This window comes from Brachionichthys hirsutus, chromosome 1 (assembly GCF_040956055.1).
Source record: "Brachionichthys hirsutus isolate HB-005 chromosome 1, CSIRO-AGI_Bhir_v1, whole genome shotgun sequence".
Lineage (NCBI taxonomy): Eukaryota > Metazoa > Chordata > Actinopteri > Lophiiformes > Brachionichthyidae > Brachionichthys > Brachionichthys hirsutus.
This window is the reverse complement of record NC_090897.1, coordinates 9,061,570-9,080,014: the sequence shown is the minus strand read 5'-3', so window position 1 is coordinate 9,080,014 and position 18,445 is coordinate 9,061,570. Positions and strand designations below refer to the sequence as shown.

Genomic DNA, 18,445 nt, shown 5'->3' with positions numbered 1-18,445 from the left:
CAGAGGACAGGGGACATCTAAAAGAGAAGGCTTTAGAGAGGACAGGGGACATCTAAAAGAGAAGGCTTTACAGAGGACAGGGGACATCTAAAAGAGAAGGCTTTACAGAGGACATCTAAAAGAGAAGGCTTTAGAGAGGACAGGGGACATCTAAAAGAGAAGGCTTTAGAGAGGACAGGGGACATCTAAAAGAGAAGGCTTTAGAGAGGACAGGGGACATCTAAAAGAGGCTTTAGAGAAGACAGGGGACATCTAAAAGAGAAGGCTTTAGAGAGGACAGGGGACATCTAAAAGAGAAGGCTTTACAGAGGACAGGGGACATCTAAAAGAGGCTTTAGAGAGGACAGGGGACATCTGAAAGAGAAAGCTTTACAGAGCACATCTGAAAGAGAAGGCTTTAGAGAGGACAGGGGACATCTGAAAGAGATACCCCTGCATTCAGATCAATCCGTTGTGCTTTAGTAGAATCTCAAACACTTTTCAGCACCAACGATGACGTTTCAACCACTTTCAAAACTGGAGCGTCTCGCAGCTCGTTTCCAGTAGAAGCTCCATCCCAGGAACGAGGACTGGGAGCTCCATCCCAGGAACGAGGACTGGGAGCTCCATCCCAGGAACGAGGACTGGGAGCTCCATCCCAGAAACGAGGACTGGGAGCTCCATCCCAGAAACGAGGACTGGGAGCTCCATCCCAGAAACGAGGACTGGGAGCTGCATCCAAGGAACGAGGACTGGGATGTAGCTTCACGTGCTCAAGAAGGTTTTCCTACCGAACCAGTCACTTATTTTGACGGGACTTCGTCTCGTTCATTTACTTGCAGGCCGAGCAAACATTTAATCAGGATAAACTGTATTGCTTCACAGATTAATGGGCTGAATTTGCTAGACTTTAAAAACGCTGTTTAAATATTGGACGAGCTGGCCCCGTGACTCACACTAGAATGAAACCAAATACAAGTAGAGATATCATTTAGAAACAAATTAATCATTCTCAGCTCGTATTAGGCTGAATAAGATTTTAAATTGAGATTTGACAAATGGAGCCAAACATTTGTGTTTCTAATACGCTATTAGTGAGATACGCTGTCGCCATATGAAATGGACTAGGAAGTATTTATCCGATCAAATGTCTTCTGGAATATAAACTGTTTATCTAACTAAAATAAACTGCAAGCTTACATCCAGGTTAGCAGTCGAAACACACATGAGTCAAAGACGCATTTATCTGGGAAGGTTTTATTCAGCAGTTTTCAGAACGTCATAAACACAGCAAGAAAAAAAGGACACGTGCTTTAAAATGCTAAATGTTGTGGAAAAAGACACGTTTGACATAAAAAATGAAGACATTAAGGTAAATATTATATTATTCTCACACAGCGGGTGTTACAGTAAAACAAAAAGAAGCTTTTTATTTAAATAAAAAGAACAGACAAGCATTTTTGCATTTTTCATATCAATGGGGGAATCGGAGTTCAACCCCAGCTAGACGGGTACCTTTGAGCACGTGAAGAGGTGCCGGTTTGATTCCCCATCATTTAAAACCACAGGGGCTGGAAGTTACAGAGCGGCCCGACGAGGCGGCGAATCGTTTCTGAGAGGAACGTTTGGGGAACGCGTAGCCCAGGCCCTCGACCAGAGGTCTGAGGAACTCAAAGCTATTGACGGGCCTGCCGTCCGAGATGAAGTAGCGCCGCCGCCTGGGCGCTCAGGGCCTCTGCGGCGAGCTCGTGTGCCGACGCGAGGTTGTCCACGTGGACGAACTCCACCGGGCTGCCGGCTTCACCGTAAACGAACGCGAAGAGCCCCTTTTCTCGGTAGCCGACTATCCTCGGCAGGTGCCGCTGCTCGCCGGGCCCGTAGATCCCCGCAGGACGGAGCGCGCAGGTTCTCAGGACCCCGGAGCCGACCTCCAGCACCGCGCCGTTAGCTCCTAGCACGGCCATCCCGGCCAGGGTCTTGGTTCTGGAGTAGTGATCGGGGTGGAGCTCGAGAGGCAGATAAGGGAGGCTTCCGTCCCCGTTCTTTATCACTCGGCCTCCGAATGCCACGTTGAAGGCGCTGGTGCAGACCAGCCTGGAGACGCCATGTTTAACGCAAGCCTCCAGGACGTTCTGCGTGCCGTCAACGTTCACCGCCTCGATCCGGCGGCCATTCGGGAGCGTGCCAGCCTGCAGGGGAAACGAAATGTGAATTAATGTCTGCAGGAAAGTCATTAAGATGCGTCAACTTTAACAAAGCTGGAACTGTAAATATCTTTGCCTAAAACGGAACTGTTCAGAACAGGTGCAATAGCGCCACCTTGTGGTAAAGTAGCACGACAAGGGCAATATTAAATCGTTACTCAGATTACTGTTAATGTCAATAATGTTTCCTTGTGTCCAGAGACGGTTCAGAAACGGTCCAGAGACGGTACAGAGACGGTCCAGAGACGGTCCAGAAACGGTCCAGAGACGGTCCAGAGACGGCCCAGAGACGGTCCAGAGACGGTCCAGAGACGGTCCAGAGACGGTCCAGAGACGCTGCTCTTGTGTTGCTCTTGTATGAAGCACTACGTGGTCGAAGCCCATAACGCATGTCTGCCCTGCTGCTTTGTTGTACCGTATTATATTATATTATATTATTATATTATATTACTGTATTATCATCCACCCACAACCCTCTGGTCACCGGACACAAACCCGTCCTCAGAACCCAAACACACCTCTCACCTCACCTAAATGCAGGCAGAGGACGTCTCTGCTTACGTTTAATTACATTTGTACATTTCATAGTCGCGTTTCTGTTTATCTATTTAACAATAACATTGTATTATCTTAACACGTTTGAACCTTTATAAAAAGCGTTTTGTATTGCTTTTATTTCACTTTACTCTATACATTTACCTGAATTAATTTGTAATATTCGTGCGTGGGCTTTGTGTCACGAACACAGCAGCATATCTACCTGTCCTCTAACACAGGTAAGGGGCTGCAACGACGCACACAGAGCGTTACACAGCATGTACTGTACTACTAATAGTATACATATATATAATAATCTTTGTTGGGACTAACCTCAACTTAAGTCGCGTAGAAAAATGACGTCGTGCGAGCAAGAGATCGCCGGAGAATTCTTCTTCATCTTTTTTATTCTTCTTCTTTGTCTTTTTCTTCTTCGTCTTTCCCCCCCACCAGAGAGGTGGGTCAACGTGTTGGATTTTTTAATTTATGTTTTGTGTTCCGTGTTGAGGTGAAAAAAGGCCGAGAAATACTTTTTACGACTCTTTGATATTGTTTATTTTGGCAGGGTATATTATACTTGTTACAACATTTCAATGAAAAAAAAACGAGAGGACATCGAGGAAGAAGAGGTAGAAGAAGAACACGTGAAATACGTAGAAGAAGAATTGGGAGAAATATAAGGAACATCTATTTATTTATTTCATTATTAGGTTTTTTTTTAAATACAAATATATTTGGAATAAGTTGTAACTCAACAAGGACTCTACATTAGATGGAAAATTGGAGCCGGATCCATATCCGACCAGGAGGTGGCGGTAATGCCCCTCTACAGGTGGCAGCCACCGATAACCCCACCACGAGAAAGAAGACCGTCTACCTGCTTCTGACGTCACGCGGGGCTGGGCGGTGATTGGTTCATGAGCTCCCAGGTCTTCGCCCGACTCACCGTGTGTTCCATCACTTCCAGCTGTCATGGCGTCTTGTATGAGGTCTTTTGCTGCCGTGTCGAGAGGCGCAGCTGCCGCGCTTTCACCGAGACCCGCCGCGCTGTCACCGGCCGCCGCCGGCCAGCACCGAGCCCAGCACCGAGCCCAGCACCGAGCCCAGCACCGGGAATGTAAGTCAGCGTGAGCGGCGGAGCCGCGCGCGTTCCCGTGTGTTAGCGTTACCGCAATGGAAGCCGGTCGGAAGCCGGAAGTGGCGGATTGGTGATTTGGCGTTAATGAATCATCCACAGAGCGTAAATATCATGTTCACTGCGCGTAACGGAGAAATGGTGAAGCTCTCTTCCTGATTTAACAACCAATTTAGAATCCTTGCATTGTCTCCAATTAGAAATTAGAAAAAAACAACTTGACATAAACTTAGAAATAAGTCAGAACTTCGCTCGTTATTTATTATTTTGATTCAAATAATCTTTTCTTGCTGCGTCTCTGCTCCTGTATGTAAATTTAAGTGCCTAATTATTCGTAATGTATTTGAACGCGAGTTTTCTTATATCCTCTATTATGTTATCCTCTTTGAGAGTTTGTATTTTCACTGGTTCTATATATATATATATAAGAATCGTCCATACGAAACACGTGGCTGCTTTAATCTTGAACAATGGTGCCTAACATTCCGCCGCAAGCAGGAAAAAGTAGTGCAAACAAAGGTGCACTCAGCCGACGGCACAGCGATATCCGCGTGTAGTAATGAACCGATGAGCTCAATCCTGTTTTGCCAGTCGCGTGTTCTGAGGCACAATTAGATCTTGACAGGTACATAGACAGACTACTCTTTATTAATGCCGAGCCGCCATCGGGTTCAAAGGTCGCAGTGTCAGAAGTGAAATGGACATTAAGAAGATTTTAATATTTGCATCTTATTTTATATATATTTATATTATATTCCGTCTTAAGTCTCAAGTTGTTCTGCGCCTCTCAGATGCCGCGGGGCGCATCAAGGTGGACCAACCGGTGGTGGAGATGGACGGCGATGAGATGACTCGCATCATCTGGGAGTTCATCAAAGAGAAGGTAAGAAGAATCAAGCTTCACTACGAATGGCTGAGAAACCGTGTTCTTGACGCGTCGCATCTCCTGCATCCAGCTCATCCTGCCCAACGTCGACGTTGAGCTGAAGTACTTTGACCTGGGTCTGCCCTACCGGGACCAGACGGACGACCAGGTCACCATCGACTCTGCTTTGGCAACCAAGAAATACAGCGTGGCTGTGAAGTGCGCCACCATCACCCCGGATGAGACCCGGGTCGAAGGTGTCTTACTGTGTTTCATCATTTCTTGAGGATTGATTTTTGTTTGTTGTGCGTTTCCAAATGGCCTTAAATGTATGTATTATTTTATTCTAGAATTTAAGCTGAAGAAGATGTGGAAGAGTCCCAACGGAACCATCAGGAACATCTTGGGTGGCACCGTTTTCCGTGAGCCGATCCTTTGTAAAAACGTTCCTCGCCTTGTTCCCGGATGGACCAAAGCCATCACTATCGGCCGACACGCGTTCGGCGATCAGGTAAAAAAATCAAATCAGATCAAATGCGTGTGTGTTCTGTGTAAGGAAGGAAGCATCGAAGCAAGAGTCTCTCACATCCTGGCTCAACGTCTTCGTCTCACAGTACAGGGCCACGGACTTCGTTGTGAACCAGCCCGGCAAGTTCAAGATGACGTTTTCCCCAGCCGACGGAAGCGCGGAGAAGGAGTGGGAGGTGTACAACTTCAAATCGGGGGGCTGTGGGATGGGAATGTACAATACCGACGAGGTAAGAGGTCTGAGAACGGATGCGTCTCAGTGCCGACTCCTCTACCTGGATCTTTATAATCTTTATAATCTTTATATTCCCGTATATCCCCCCAGTCCATCGATGGCTTCGCTCACAGCTGCTTCCAGTACGCCATCCAGAAGAGGTGGCCTCTGTACATGAGCACCAAGAACACCATCCTCAAGTACTACGATGGCCGTTTCAAAGACATCTTCCAGGACATCTTTGAGCGGTAATAGCCCCTGGTGGATGCAGATTATAATTATAACAGCCACCGTTGAGGAAGTACGAAACGTTCTCCGTGTTCTTCTGCTTCCAGGAACTATAGATCAGAGTTTGACGAGCTGAAAATCTGGTATGAGCACCGTCTCATTGACGATATGGTGGCACAAGTCCTGAAGTCCTCCGGAGGATTTGTTTGGGCCTGCAAGAATTACGATGGAGACGTTCAGTCGGACATTCTGGCTCAGGGTGCGTGGGCTTCGGGGCTTTGGCTTGTTTTTTGCGATAGGATTGCCTCGTGATGCAGCTTTATTTGTGTTTGCGTCCAGGTTTTGGTTCTTTAGGCCTCATGACATCAGTACTTGTGTGCCCTGACGGCAAGACGATCGAGGCAGAAGCTGCACACGGCACCGTGACCAGGCACTACCGCGAACACCAAAGGGTTAAGTCCACGACCACAGCAGGGGCTTTACTTTCGGAGCAAAGAGCTCTGTGTCTGTGTGTACTTTTGTGCGCGCTTGTACTTTGACCTTTGGCACAGAGTTGGTTTTTAATCCATGGGAGTGAGGAAATGTTTACAAAGTTAACCCCGATCTTTCAGAGACTAGTTCAGGGCCTGAGTTTTCACTTAGAGGTTATGTTTTCATGGATTGTGACGATGATCCCATTTTCCTGATCAGTACATGTTTCTTGATCTAATATGTTCACTTCTATATTGTGTGTCTGTGGCCGCAGTGCTTCATTAATAATTCCAGCTGTGGCACTTGATCATGTTACTATTTCAGTGGCACAATAAATATTCATTTCTCGTAGGTGATGTTATTTTAAAAATAGTTTTTTTGCCATCAATAAATCTGCATTTGCAGCAGATTACATTTCCAGATCCTAATCTGAGCCGTGTCCTTGCTTTGTAGGGAAGACCAACCAGTACAAACCCGATTGCTAGCATCTTCGCTTGGACGAGGGGACTGGAACACAGAGGAAAACTAGATGGAAACAATGACTTGATCAGGTGTGCTACCTGGTCATTTAGCATCATTCCCTCATGACTGGTAGACTTGCGTAATCTTGCATCCTCTTTCATTTGTCGCCCTCCAGGTTCTCCCAGGTCTTGGAGAAAGTCTGTGTGGAAACGGTAGAAAACGGAGTGATGACCAAAGACCTTGCAGGCTGCATCTACGGTCTGGCCAAGTGAGTTTTGTGTGTTTTGACTCCTATTTAAAATGCGCATGGCTCACTTTCTCATATTTCCGACACGCAGACCGATTTGATAGTGTCTCTGAAATGTACGCTCTTGCAGCTGCAGGATGAATGAGCATTACGTCAACACGTCAGACTTCCTGGACACCCTCAAGACCAACCTGGATAAAGCTTTGGGCAAATGAAGAAAGACATTTGACGATGTAAAGACCAAACTGACTGCAGGTTTTTAAGCTTGCTTTTACCGTCCATTTGTGGAAACCTTTACATTTTATTGAAGTACCAAACTGTCCTTTTTGGTCTTTTGTTTATTTCTGTAGCTCAGAGACTCGTGACTGTTTCAGCAGTCTCGTGCCATTCCAGTTTTATATTGCACAATTATTTGGTTGTATTTTATAAACTAATATTAACGCTATGGGTACCTTTTTTTAAAATGGATATTAGAAAGAAGTTTCTCAAACATCAGTGCCTTGTTTTACACCAGAATATTATTAAAAATAAATGGTGATTTCAGATCACTCATTCATGAGCTAATGCTCTCGTTGGGCTTCTTTTTTAAATCCTTTTTCCTCTTCAGCAGCAGTACTGTCGAGTTCGGGGAACGGTGCTCAAACCTCTGACATCCTCAACTCCTCCAGAGGGAGTCCCGGTTATTTCACGCGTCACAAACCTGGTGCAGAGGAGTTGAACTGAAGCTCTGTTCTGTGATGCTGGCATGTCACCAGCAGGTGGCCACAGTGAGCCAGGAATACAATGCGAGACCGATCTGATCACTTTTGAGGATTATGCTCACAAATTGATTGAATGGAAAATTTAACCAGGTGAAAGTTATTGATGGTTGAAAAGGAGAAACTGGGGCCCGTTGTGGACATTTCAGTGCGTGTTGGATAAACTGGCGATGACCAGTGTACTACAGGAAAGGGGCTAGGGCGGCGCTTCAGTGAGCAGAAATTAGCATATAGATTAGCTCCTTCCTAACTACTGGAGGAGCAAATTCTATGGAAACGGTAAATGCTTAACAACATCCCACTTTATATTACGAAAGAGTCATATCTCTGAGCGAACTGATCGATCACGGCCAAGGAAAAGATTTCTGATGGCGGAGTCCGCACAAATCAACCATCGCAAACCATATGCAGATTTTGTACCCCATAATTTAAAATGAAAAAATATATATATCTTGTGCTGACGTGTTCGTTATGGCAGTAGTCTGCATACTGATGTGTATCAGTTTCATGTTAGCCTGCCAACACGCAGACCCCCCCCCCCCCCTCCCACTGTTTGAAATCAGTTACCGAAGTTGTCTCTAAATTGTAGTTCCTGTTAATTGCCCATAATTTTGAAATTCTATTTTCAAAATTATAAACAAAATACTTCAAATCTCCCAAATACCTGAAGGCCCCTCCCCAGCACTTGGGAAATGTGTACTTTAACGTTCATATAAAAACATTGATCAGTCTTGGAGTTGTGCTCGTCTGATTATGTAAATGACACTTGTTACCTAGGAAACCAAAACCAAAAAAATCAACCACAGAGTCCTGGAATAGAAACAGGAACCACTTCAGCTGTTGCGTGGAGGGTCTTGTTAAAAAAATATCTGTTATGTTCCGGAAACGAAGCGGGACTTGTCTCTCTCAGAGACTCGTTGGATGGACATCAGAGACAGCGTCCTCTTAAATCCTGGCCTGGAGACGGTCAACAGGGTAGAGACGCAGTGAAAGGAGCAGCATGGAGCCACTAGCATGGCTCAGAGTATCAGATTAGGGATTACCCTCCCAACCAGTGAGATTAAAACACAAGTCTCCGTGACATAAACTAGAGAACCTTTATTAAATTATTCATGGTCAATTTCCATGAGGTCTCAGTTTGATAGTTCTCATTTCAAAAAAAGATCTACGAGACCCTTCTTCCTACTGAGTGTGCACACCGAGGCTGACCTGCACGGCAGGACAGGGGCCGCCCCCCCCCGAAACAGATTTAGGAGTAGCCTGACCAGAATCGCATCACCTTCAACTAAAACTATTTCGAGTAGAACTAAGGGCATCCAGACATTTTCTTCTCTTCCTTAACATCTGGTGATCCGATGCTCATTTTTCAGTCTTTATTTCTGAATTACCTGAACTGAAAGTGACGTGAAAACAGCCCTGGACCAAACTGCCCCTTTTTTCAATTCACATTTGCTCTGACAGCTGTGGGAAAATCCTTACAGAGGAAAAACCTTGTGAGAAAGAATATCCGTTTGTGTCTAATTATATTGACGCTACCGGAGTTTTACTCCCCCCCCCCCCCCCCCCGGCTGTTCTCCTGGGGGGGGGGGGGGGAAGGAGCTCGCTCTGACGACAGCGATCACAGAAAGATGAAAAAGTGCTTTTGTTTTGTTCACTCAGTTATTCAAAGGCTAAGAACAGAATATTCAACTACACAGGAAAGGAGTACTAACGTGGCTCGCACACTGCATGTTGAAGTGAGGAGGTTTTACATGTCGGCAACTTTGTTTTCTGGTGTTCCGGACATGGGGCAGCAGCGACTTTGGTTTTAAGTGCGCCGTCAGGAAGAGCGCTTTGATGTCCTGTGCAAAAAAAACAAAGCACAAACGCATCGAACGACTGGCCTGTTTCAACTGGAGGTACCCACCATTAAGAGCGGTTTAGTAAGAGCATTCAAACCTACGCTGGGACTACCGGTAGGTATCAAAGTTCCATATACGGTGATTACATCGCTGGCGTGGCGGAGACCTGGTCCTAAATGCGTCTAGCTGGCACCGTCAGTCAAAAATAAGGGCATATATCGAGTGTGTGACAAAAACGTCAAAATGTTAATCGCATCAAGTGTAGCTGGCAGCTCCGTCAGCGAGCTTCTTCTCTTCTTCCTCATGTCTCTGGTACATGCACACGACACAGACTGATCCGTCCCCCGGCCAGAGAAGACGAGTCCGTGGGTCCGGCGATCCTGAACGCAGAACCCACGCGCCAGCGGAAAAGCTCCGGAGTCTCTGAAACGAGCCACGGAGCTGAAGACGTCTCCTGAAGTGCGTCTCCTTCCAGGCCTCCTGTCAGAGGTGAAGAGTTCTTCTGGGTGGAGGCCAAAACTAAATGAAAACCACGTCCCCTTTGTCTCACAAAGCTTAGACAACAACGCTGTTATTTCCTTCTGCCATAAAAAAGAAGAAAGAAAGACAAACAGAATGGTCTCTTGTTTGTCACCACTCAAGGTGTGGCGTAGCTGCTCGTGTCCTTTCCAAAGTTATAGTACTCCTCCATGTCCTCCATGTTGGCCGTAGTGAGTTTAGTGAGGTTTTGGGAGCCACCATTGTCCGCCGGTGTAAAGCTGAAGTTCTGTCCTTCGTACTCCCCCTGACTATCCATTTCTGGCAGAACGTCTGTGGGAACAATAAAATGACAGATTTAATTTACAAATGACTTCACAGATTTCCTGACGTTGAGCGTGTTCCAGGGGAAGAACCTTTCAATTACGGAATGCTGCAGAAGGCAGGACATCGTTTGTTTGTTTTTTTAGAATGACATGGACACTATGTGCAGCCGTCCCCACCTTGTCCCTCTGGCGAGACGTCCATGCCGTGCTTGACCTTCATGTGTCGGCTGAGGTTTCCCTTCAGGTTGAACTTACTGGTGCAGTAAGGACACTTGAAGGGTTTGCTGCCGGCGTGAAGATGCATGTGGCCCAGAAGATTATACATTCTGTTGAACGACTTGCCACACACCTGGAAACGTAACCAAAAGGATTAGCATGTTGAGCATTAGCACGTGGAGCTGTGTCTGTTTGCATCTGGTCATTAGCGGTGAACGCATCCTGCTGTCTGAGTGCAGCACCAAACGTTGGGGACGCTAAACTTCACGGAGATTGCAGTTATATTATATTATTAAAATAAAATAAATGACTATTTACTGCATTAGAATTGGTGTCAAACCACCTTTTTTCCCCAATAATCGTATCACACTAAATTAAACGAGTCAAAAAGCATCATCCGATTCAATTTCACACATTTTAGAAAATCGTGCACCTTATCCTGCCAGTTCTCCCTCCCCTCCCCCCCCCCCCCCCCCAGCCTCACCTTGCATTTGAAAGGTTTCACAGGCAGATGGACGATCATGTGGGTCTTGAGCGTCTGTTTCTGAATGAAGCTCTTGAAGCACACGTGGCACTGGAAGGGTCTGACGCTGTTGTGGATCAGCATGTGCCTCTTCAGGTTGGCCGACAGCGTGAACTCCCTCGAACACACGTCGCACTTGTGGCCTTTCGTCCCCTGAGGGTGTCAACAAAACACGATACTTTAGTGAGTTCGGCATGATTTTAACGGTGTCACTGGTGTGAAGCAAAAATATTATTCACTACTCATTATACTCTTAAAAACACGTTACGAGAGCAAACAGCATCTAAAGCCTTGAAGCAGGTACACACGTGTGTAATGTGTGAGCGGTTTGTGCAACTGGTTGTCCACCAGGGGGCGCAGTGGCCAGAGATCAGGCTCATACACAGGCTCTAAAAGAGAACGACCTCACAATCCATCCATCCATTTCACCTCTGGAGGGTGACAGGGGGGGTTGATGTCAATCCCAGCGGACGATTACGCCCTCTGCTGTGCAAATACCGACAGCTCTCGGACTCGAACGACGAGCACTCATTTAAGACCTTTTTAACGCGCGTGATCAGATCCAGCCGTCCAGCTATTGTTTCAGATCCAGCCGTCCAGCTATTGTTTTGGTTGCAACGACTGTAAAGAAGGGAGAAAAGTATTATCTGCTCTCTGGGTGGTTTCTGGCTATCTTTGCTTTGTGCCTGATTTTTTTTACGGGTCGCTTCTGTAAAAGCGGATGAAAGAGCTTTTCCTAATCACATCCACAAACACCTGGACAGGACAGACTGCACCTGACGCAAACGCAACCGGTAATGCAAACATTTTCAAACGGCTTGGTTGAACATCTTTCATGAGAGTGATCTTACAATCGGTCGTCTTGAGTTGTTAACATTAACCATTTCCTTTCAGTTCCTCTGGTCGATGCCCCAAGGACGCCGTTGCTACAGCTTGCTCTGCTAAATAGAGAACGGTTGATTCACAAAGATCAGCACGTCCTCATTCATGCTTGTTAAGATTAAAATAATAGTCTTCTTTGGATGAAGACACCTCCTTGTCCTTGGTACCTTAATGAAACCGCTTCCTATTCAACATTTAAGAGGTTAGTCTATATTAGAATCGAGTATTTCACCTGTCTACTGAAGCGAGGTCTCCTGATAGCGACTCTTATTTTGTGTGTCCCTCCGCTTTCACTCTACTTTATCATTTTCGTTCACATAAGAAATAAACCAAAGACCTCAAGGAGAGGGCGTGTCCGCAGGCGCTGTCGATACCTTATGAGTGAGCGAGTGCTGACGGAGGTGGTGGAGCTGCACGAACTCCAGGCCGCACTGGGAGCACGTGTAAGGCCTCGGGCTCTGGTGCTTCAGGAGGTGGTTCTGGAGCTGGCTGCGGTAGGCGAATGACTTGTTGCACTCGGTGCACTGGAAGGTGTGGGGGCCCTGGTGGCTGGTCTGGTGGCGTTTCAGGTGGGCGTAGGTGGGGAACTCCATGCCGCACTGCGAGCAGACGTGGCAGCGCCCGCGCTCGTGCTTCACCTCGTGCGCCCTCAGCTCGCTCGGATAGGCGAAACCCCGGCGGCAGAAGCGGCAGCTGTAAGGCTTGACGTCGGTGTGTTGGAGCATGTGTCGCTTCAAGTGGCTGGTTTGGGTGAAGCCCTTCTTGCAGACGGTGCACTTGTGGGGCCGCGTGCCTTGGTGGGTCAGCAGGTGCGTTTGGAGATGGCTGGGCTGCTTGAAGAGCTTCCCGCAGTGCGGGCAGGCGTGCGGTTTGATGCCGTTGTGTCCCAGGATGTGCGTGACCAGGTTGTACTTGGAGGTGTACGACTTATCGCACATGCGACACTTCCAGCGCTTCAGGCCGTCTCCCACGTCGACGCAGTACGACTCGTCGATCTGAATGTTGATGTCGAGCCGGTCGACTCTGCGTCCGCCGTGCCTCCGTGGAGGTTGTTGATGCGGAGGCTGCTGGTGCGGACCCCCGCCAGCCCCGCCCCCGTCCGCCCACATCATGCTCTGACCGCCGTCCTCGTACTCGGCCCCCATTCCCATTTCCGTGGAATCGTAGCCGCCGACTTCGCTGGTCTGAAAGTAGCTGCTGATGGCTTCCTCCTGCTGCGAGGGCTTCATCATGTTGTTCCCCTGGTGTTCGACATCTTGGTCGTTCCCTCTGCCGCCCCGACCGTGGCCCCCCATAGGTCGCTGGCCCTGCAGTCCTCTGTGGCCCACCGGTGGTGGGGGAGGGTGAACATGTGCATTGGCTTGTTGTCGGTTGGATGATTCCCGTTCACAATCTGTGCAGTTCTTGTTGGTGCCTCGAAGGGTGGCTGGATCGACTTGGACCAAACCCCCCCTGGGAGCCATGCTGTTCAGCATGTGGACACAGGAGGACATTGCAGTGTTGACCCCTTCCCCTTTCACGAGGGAGGAGGACACGTCGCCACCTTGAAGGCCGTGGCGATCCGGACCGACCATTTTCACATCGGGATGCTGAGGCGGCCCCGGCTGCCACCTCCTCTGGCTGCAGCTGGGCTGCATCTGGCCGTCCTCTCCCAGGTTATCTCCGAGGTAGTCGCCGTTGGCGCCGATAAGCTGGTCTGCGTACTCGTAGTCGACGCCGTCTACCGGGGGTGCTGGGGACTCCTTGGGTTCGCCGGTGTAGAAGCCGTTGGGTGCGATTGTAGCTCCGAACACTTCATTCTGGGAGATGAGACCGAGCACGGCGGCCTGGGCCAAGGACAGCACGACTACCGGATCTGTCTGGGTGCCGATGTCCACCAGCCTGGCCATTACCTTGGGCTCACATCTACCCAGGCGCCGGCTCGCCTCCTCCTGGGAGAGAACGAGACACATGGACAAAACGTCAGCACTGCAAGGAGGGGAGCGTACCCCTGACTGATTGGGGGGGGGGGGGGGGGGGTCTGTGGTATCTTAAGTTTAAGGACTGTTCTGTTTGGAGACAAAGACACACAGCTCTGCATTTATCAATAAAGAACACGGCTCGCAGTCCAAATTGTAATTATTCGACAACGGCCAAAATTGAACCAATAGGAGCACAACGCTGGCTCATCAGCCAATCGCAGCCTTTCCTTCACATGTTGTGCAGGAGAAGCGGTATTGATCATAAATCATTGGGCAACCTGGACGAAGACTGTCCAATGACAAACCTCTAGACCGGCTGACAGAGACATCACGACCACGAACGCCATCCTAATCCAGCACGCTAACCATGTATGCTGTGGGGATTAGAGTTACACACAAACACACAAAGTGAAGTGCACAAGGGGTGGGGGGGTGGTGGGGGGGGAATGAAGATTATGAAATGCAAAAAGAATGGAAAACCAGGTGAAGAGACAAAAACAGAAGAATAGAAAGAAGAGAGGGGCGAGGGACGAGGAAAAAGCACAGAGGGAGGTGAGAAAGCTTAGAGCAGACAAGAGTCTAGTGGAAGGTGGGGGGGGGGGAGAAAATGAAAGGTAGATGAGAGTGAATGAGAGATAAGGGGAGGGGAGGGGAGACAGGAGAGATGGTGGAAGGCTGAGAGAGAGAGAGAGAGAGCAAGAGACTGGAGAGGGAAGAAGGAGAGAGGGTGAGGCAGCACTCAGAGCAAGAGAAGACAGAATGAAAGAAGGATATGTAGAGACAGTGTGAGGGAGGGAGGAAGTGGGGGGGGGGGGGGGGGGGGCGTTAAGCAACTACAAAACAGGAGGAAAGGACAAAATGAAAGCCAGACGGAACTGAACAGGCAAACGCCGGAAACAGAGGAACGAAGAAGAGCAATTCAAAAAGCAATTCTTCATCTGTGAGAAATAAGAAATCAGCACTTTAGCAACAAGATGGAATCTAAACGCATCTCCACGGGGATCTACCTTTCCTTCAGCGGAGGAGGCGAGTCCGAGCCGCGCTACGAGCCGCTTCACAACGCTACGCAGGGAAACTCACCGCACTCCTCCGGCCGTGAGGCTTCAGGTGCTTGAAGGATCTCATTCTTCAGGGGGAGTGTTGAGTGAGAACAAGCGCCGATTGCCTCCTCTTTATACGCGACAGATCAGAGGGGGGCGGGGCCTAACGCTGCCCGCCCCCAACCCTCTCCTCCAGCAGAGAGCCTGGTCACACCGGCAACAAACACTCTTCTGACAGACGAGCACGTAGCCAGCATGTTTAAAAAAAAACTCATTTGAAAAAAGGCGCTCAGATATCAGCATCCTCTCTCTCTCTCTCTCTCTCTCTCTCCCCTCCACTGTGTCTTTCAATCATTTATCAATTGACCTTAAAGAGTACGGGAAAGTGCTGAGAGATTGTTTCATGCGCAGACTTGGATGCAAGTGTGTGATGGGAAAAGGACAAGGAGAGGAGGAGAGGAAGCGATGGAAGGTGACTGACAAGGAGATGAGCAAATGGAAGGAAAAGAGAGTGAAGATGGAGAGAGAGGAGGAGGAGGGAGTGGAAGGGAAGGAAAGAATATTGAAGGAGAAGAGAGGGGAGGGGTGGAGGGAGGGAGCGGGAGAAACAGAAAGAGAGCGAGAGAGAAAGAGACAGAGGGGGATGGGAAGAATGGAGCAGAATGCAGTAAAAGAATGGAAGATGGATGGAGAGAATGAGAGTAAAGGTAGAGCATTAAAGGTTTTGTGCGACTTCCAATCATGCATCATAAAGGCCGGTAGGCCAGTATGCCCCTCCCTCCTTACCATAACAACACACACACACACGCACACTCACACACACACACACACACACACACACACACACTCACACACACACACACACACACACACACACACTCACGCACTCACACACTCACACACTCACACACACCTGAGGAAGCGTTGAGCTTCCAGTCTGCCTTCACTTCCCTCCCAGCAGAATTTGGGATTTCTAAAGAGGAGCTCGACGCGGAGCAGCAAGACGGAGCCGGCCGGCGGCCCGAGAGCCGAGGAAGAACGCCAGCGTCCCACCGAAGACGAACCGGAGCCGAGCCGAAGGCTGCAGCGTACTGACCATCCAAGGAAAGAGAAAGACACCTTCTCCAAAGCGGTGAAGGAACGCGGGGCGCGCTGCCGACGCAAACCTTCCTCCCTCGGTTGGTCTGCTACGCTGAAGTGTCGCGCAGCAGACCAACAACGGGTGTGCGTTTGCATTTTGTGTAATCCTGAATCACACACAGACACACACTGATGAAAACGCGTCCTCTTTGGCCTCCGGTTTACCTGCTTCTCAAACGTGACTATTTCCACTGGTTTTTTAATCCTTTATTACCGTCTACAAAATATTTTTGGACAAATTAAGGCGGTCTAATGAATTCACAAAATGTCAATACTAGATCAATATACATTCTAATAATCATCTCACCATAATAAACCGTGTCTCCTGTTATTAATGACTGACCAGCCATTTATTAACTAAGCTGCAGCAGAAAGTTCATAGAATATCCAAAGACAACCATTTTTAATTAATTATGTATTGTTTGGTTTTCATGCGTCTATTTAATTTGGGAATACTGCCCGAGTGTGAAATCATGAATGATGCAGTAATCAGTCATGATTTCAGCCACAAGAGAAAACCTTTAGGCTTCCACTGATCGTTTGGTTTGGTTTTAACGTACTGCGGATCAAGACACACAAAGACCCTATAGAAAGATACTTTACTAGCATTTTTTAGATTTTGGCGTCAATTTTGTAAAAAGTCATTAAATAATTTTATACATTTTTCCACGAACAGAAAAATAAGCAGCCTGTTCTCCATCGTTTGCATGATAACACCCCCCCCCCCCCCCCCCACACACACACACACAGGAGAAAAAAGGCCAGAGTGAGCAAAACGAGCAATTTGTTTTTCTATCGGCAGCCACTGTTGTATACAGATAATAATCAATAAATCATGTCGTTGAATGCCCCGTAACTGGATTGCAAGTGAATCAACCAATCAATGAGGGTTAAACGATGAATTTAATTGTCGTTTGCTGCGATGACTTGTAAACAGAACCACTCCAGAGTTGTCGGTGTGTCAAAAAGGCTAAATCGGGACAGGAAGTCTTCACCAGCACCCCTGTGGAGCAGCAGCCAATCAAAGACGTGAAATATTGATCTGACAGTGCTTTATGAAACTGCACGATTAAAACTGTAAACTTATTTATACTAAAATTCACCCTCCCTGTATAATTAAAATACTACTTTGACTCATAAATGACCATTTCCTACAAGCGTCCGGTACCGGGCACGAACGAGATGGCTCACCTCGGTGTTGCCTCCATGAGCTCCAGAAGAAACGACGTGCCCCTGCCTGATCAGAAAATCAATTGCTAGAATTTGGAGCGATTTAGTAGCGCCAGACTTTTTTTTTTTTTTTAAATCAAATCATAACATACCAGAAGTGCTTGAAATGTTTTGACCTGCAAATCTGTGGAATTGAAAACGGCAACAACTCTAATTTTAGCAGGCCATGAATGCAGAGCGTGTGGATCCGGTCATCACGTCTGAACACCAACAACCTCCTGCCTTGTTGAATACCAGCAAACAGAAGCTACCAGGTGGGGGCAAACGGGCAGCAGGTGGGCTGCATCTGGGGTACCGTGAATAACAGCGGTCAGTAAACGCACCACAGATAGGTGAGCTAAACAACAAGCAAATACGTAACAACGTGGAGAAGCTTTTAGTCAACACTCAGCTTTCATGGTTTGTTTCACTCCCGAATATGTTTTTGTTCTGTCATGGGGGGGGGGGGGGGGGGGGGGTAAACAACGGGATCGAGAGAACATGGAGGAAAGAGGGGGAGAGGGAAATGGCAGAGGACAAAATGGGGGTGTAATAGAAAAAGCAGCGAGCGAGAGAGAGAGAGAGAACAGATGATTGCATGGAATGAAAGAGGGATTCAATTGGAGGAGGGGAGGAGATGAAGACAACAGAGAGGGGAGGGAAACTGAGCGAGCGAGTGAGGGAGTGAGAGTGAAATGCGTAGTGAGAGAGAAAAGAGAAAATGATAGGGAGCGATGGGGGGAGGGGAGGATGAGAAGGGAGAGCTAGAGAGGCAGGAGAAAGAGAGAAGGATATAAAAGAGAGAGAGAGAGAGAGAGAGAGAGAGAGAAATAGAGCGGGGGCAGGGAGCAACGAGTGAGAGAGAGAGAGGAGGGGGGAGCGGCAGCGTGAGAGAGGAAGAGAAAGAGACAGAGGCAAAGAGAGGAAAGGAGAGGGAGGGGTAAAGCGTGATGGAAACCCAGAGCGAGAGGAAAAAAGAGAGAGGGAGGGAGAGAATGGAAGAGAGAGGGGGGAGGGGAAGAGAGCTGGAAAGAGGAAATCTAAAAAGAGGTAGAAAAAATGGGGAGCGATTGTGGCAGAACGAGAGAAAAGCCTCTCTCTCTCCGTTTTGTGGTTTTACAAGCCTGCAGGTCTCACTGCAGGTCTCTGTCTCACTGCAGGTCTCACTGCAGGTCTCTGTCTCACTGCAGGTCTCTGTCTCA

At 48.1% G+C, this 18,445-nt stretch overlaps 3 protein-coding genes across 3 annotated transcripts; 1 reads left to right on the top strand and 2 right to left on the bottom strand.

Annotated features, from left to right (window-relative positions):
• Positions 1-1,531: 1,531 nt before the first annotated feature.
• sdr42e1 (short chain dehydrogenase/reductase family 42E, member 1) lies at positions 1,532-2,567 on the bottom strand. Its single transcript, XM_068741389.1, is given in 3 exon segments — positions 1,532-1,694; positions 1,696-2,168; positions 2,553-2,567. Coding segments are annotated over 3 exon segments (651 nt in total).
• Positions 2,568-3,674: 1,107 nt separating this feature from the next.
• LOC137898980 (isocitrate dehydrogenase [NADP], mitochondrial-like) lies at positions 3,675-7,426 on the top strand. Its single transcript, XM_068743029.1, has 11 exons — positions 3,675-3,837; positions 4,647-4,738; positions 4,812-4,977; positions 5,071-5,231; positions 5,335-5,478; positions 5,574-5,710; positions 5,798-5,949; positions 6,030-6,142; positions 6,615-6,712; positions 6,799-6,891; positions 7,001-7,426. The coding sequence occupies exons 1-11, from the start codon at positions 3,693-3,695 to the stop codon at positions 7,083-7,085; spliced, it is 1,386 nt and encodes a 461-aa protein (XP_068599130.1). The 5' UTR covers positions 3,675-3,692; the 3' UTR covers positions 7,086-7,426.
• A 1,304-nt stretch (positions 7,427-8,730) lies between these two features.
• Positions 8,731-14,979, bottom strand: LOC137892901 (zinc finger protein 710-like). Its single transcript, XM_068738318.1, has 5 exons — positions 14,935-14,979; positions 12,268-13,824; positions 10,973-11,164; positions 10,450-10,621; positions 8,731-10,279 (listed from the first exon to the last, which is right to left on the bottom strand). Exons 1-5 carry the CDS (start codon positions 14,977-14,979, stop codon positions 10,107-10,109), a joined length of 2,139 nt encoding a protein of 712 aa, XP_068594419.1. The 3' UTR covers positions 8,731-10,106.
• Positions 14,980-18,445: the final 3,466 nt, after the last annotated feature.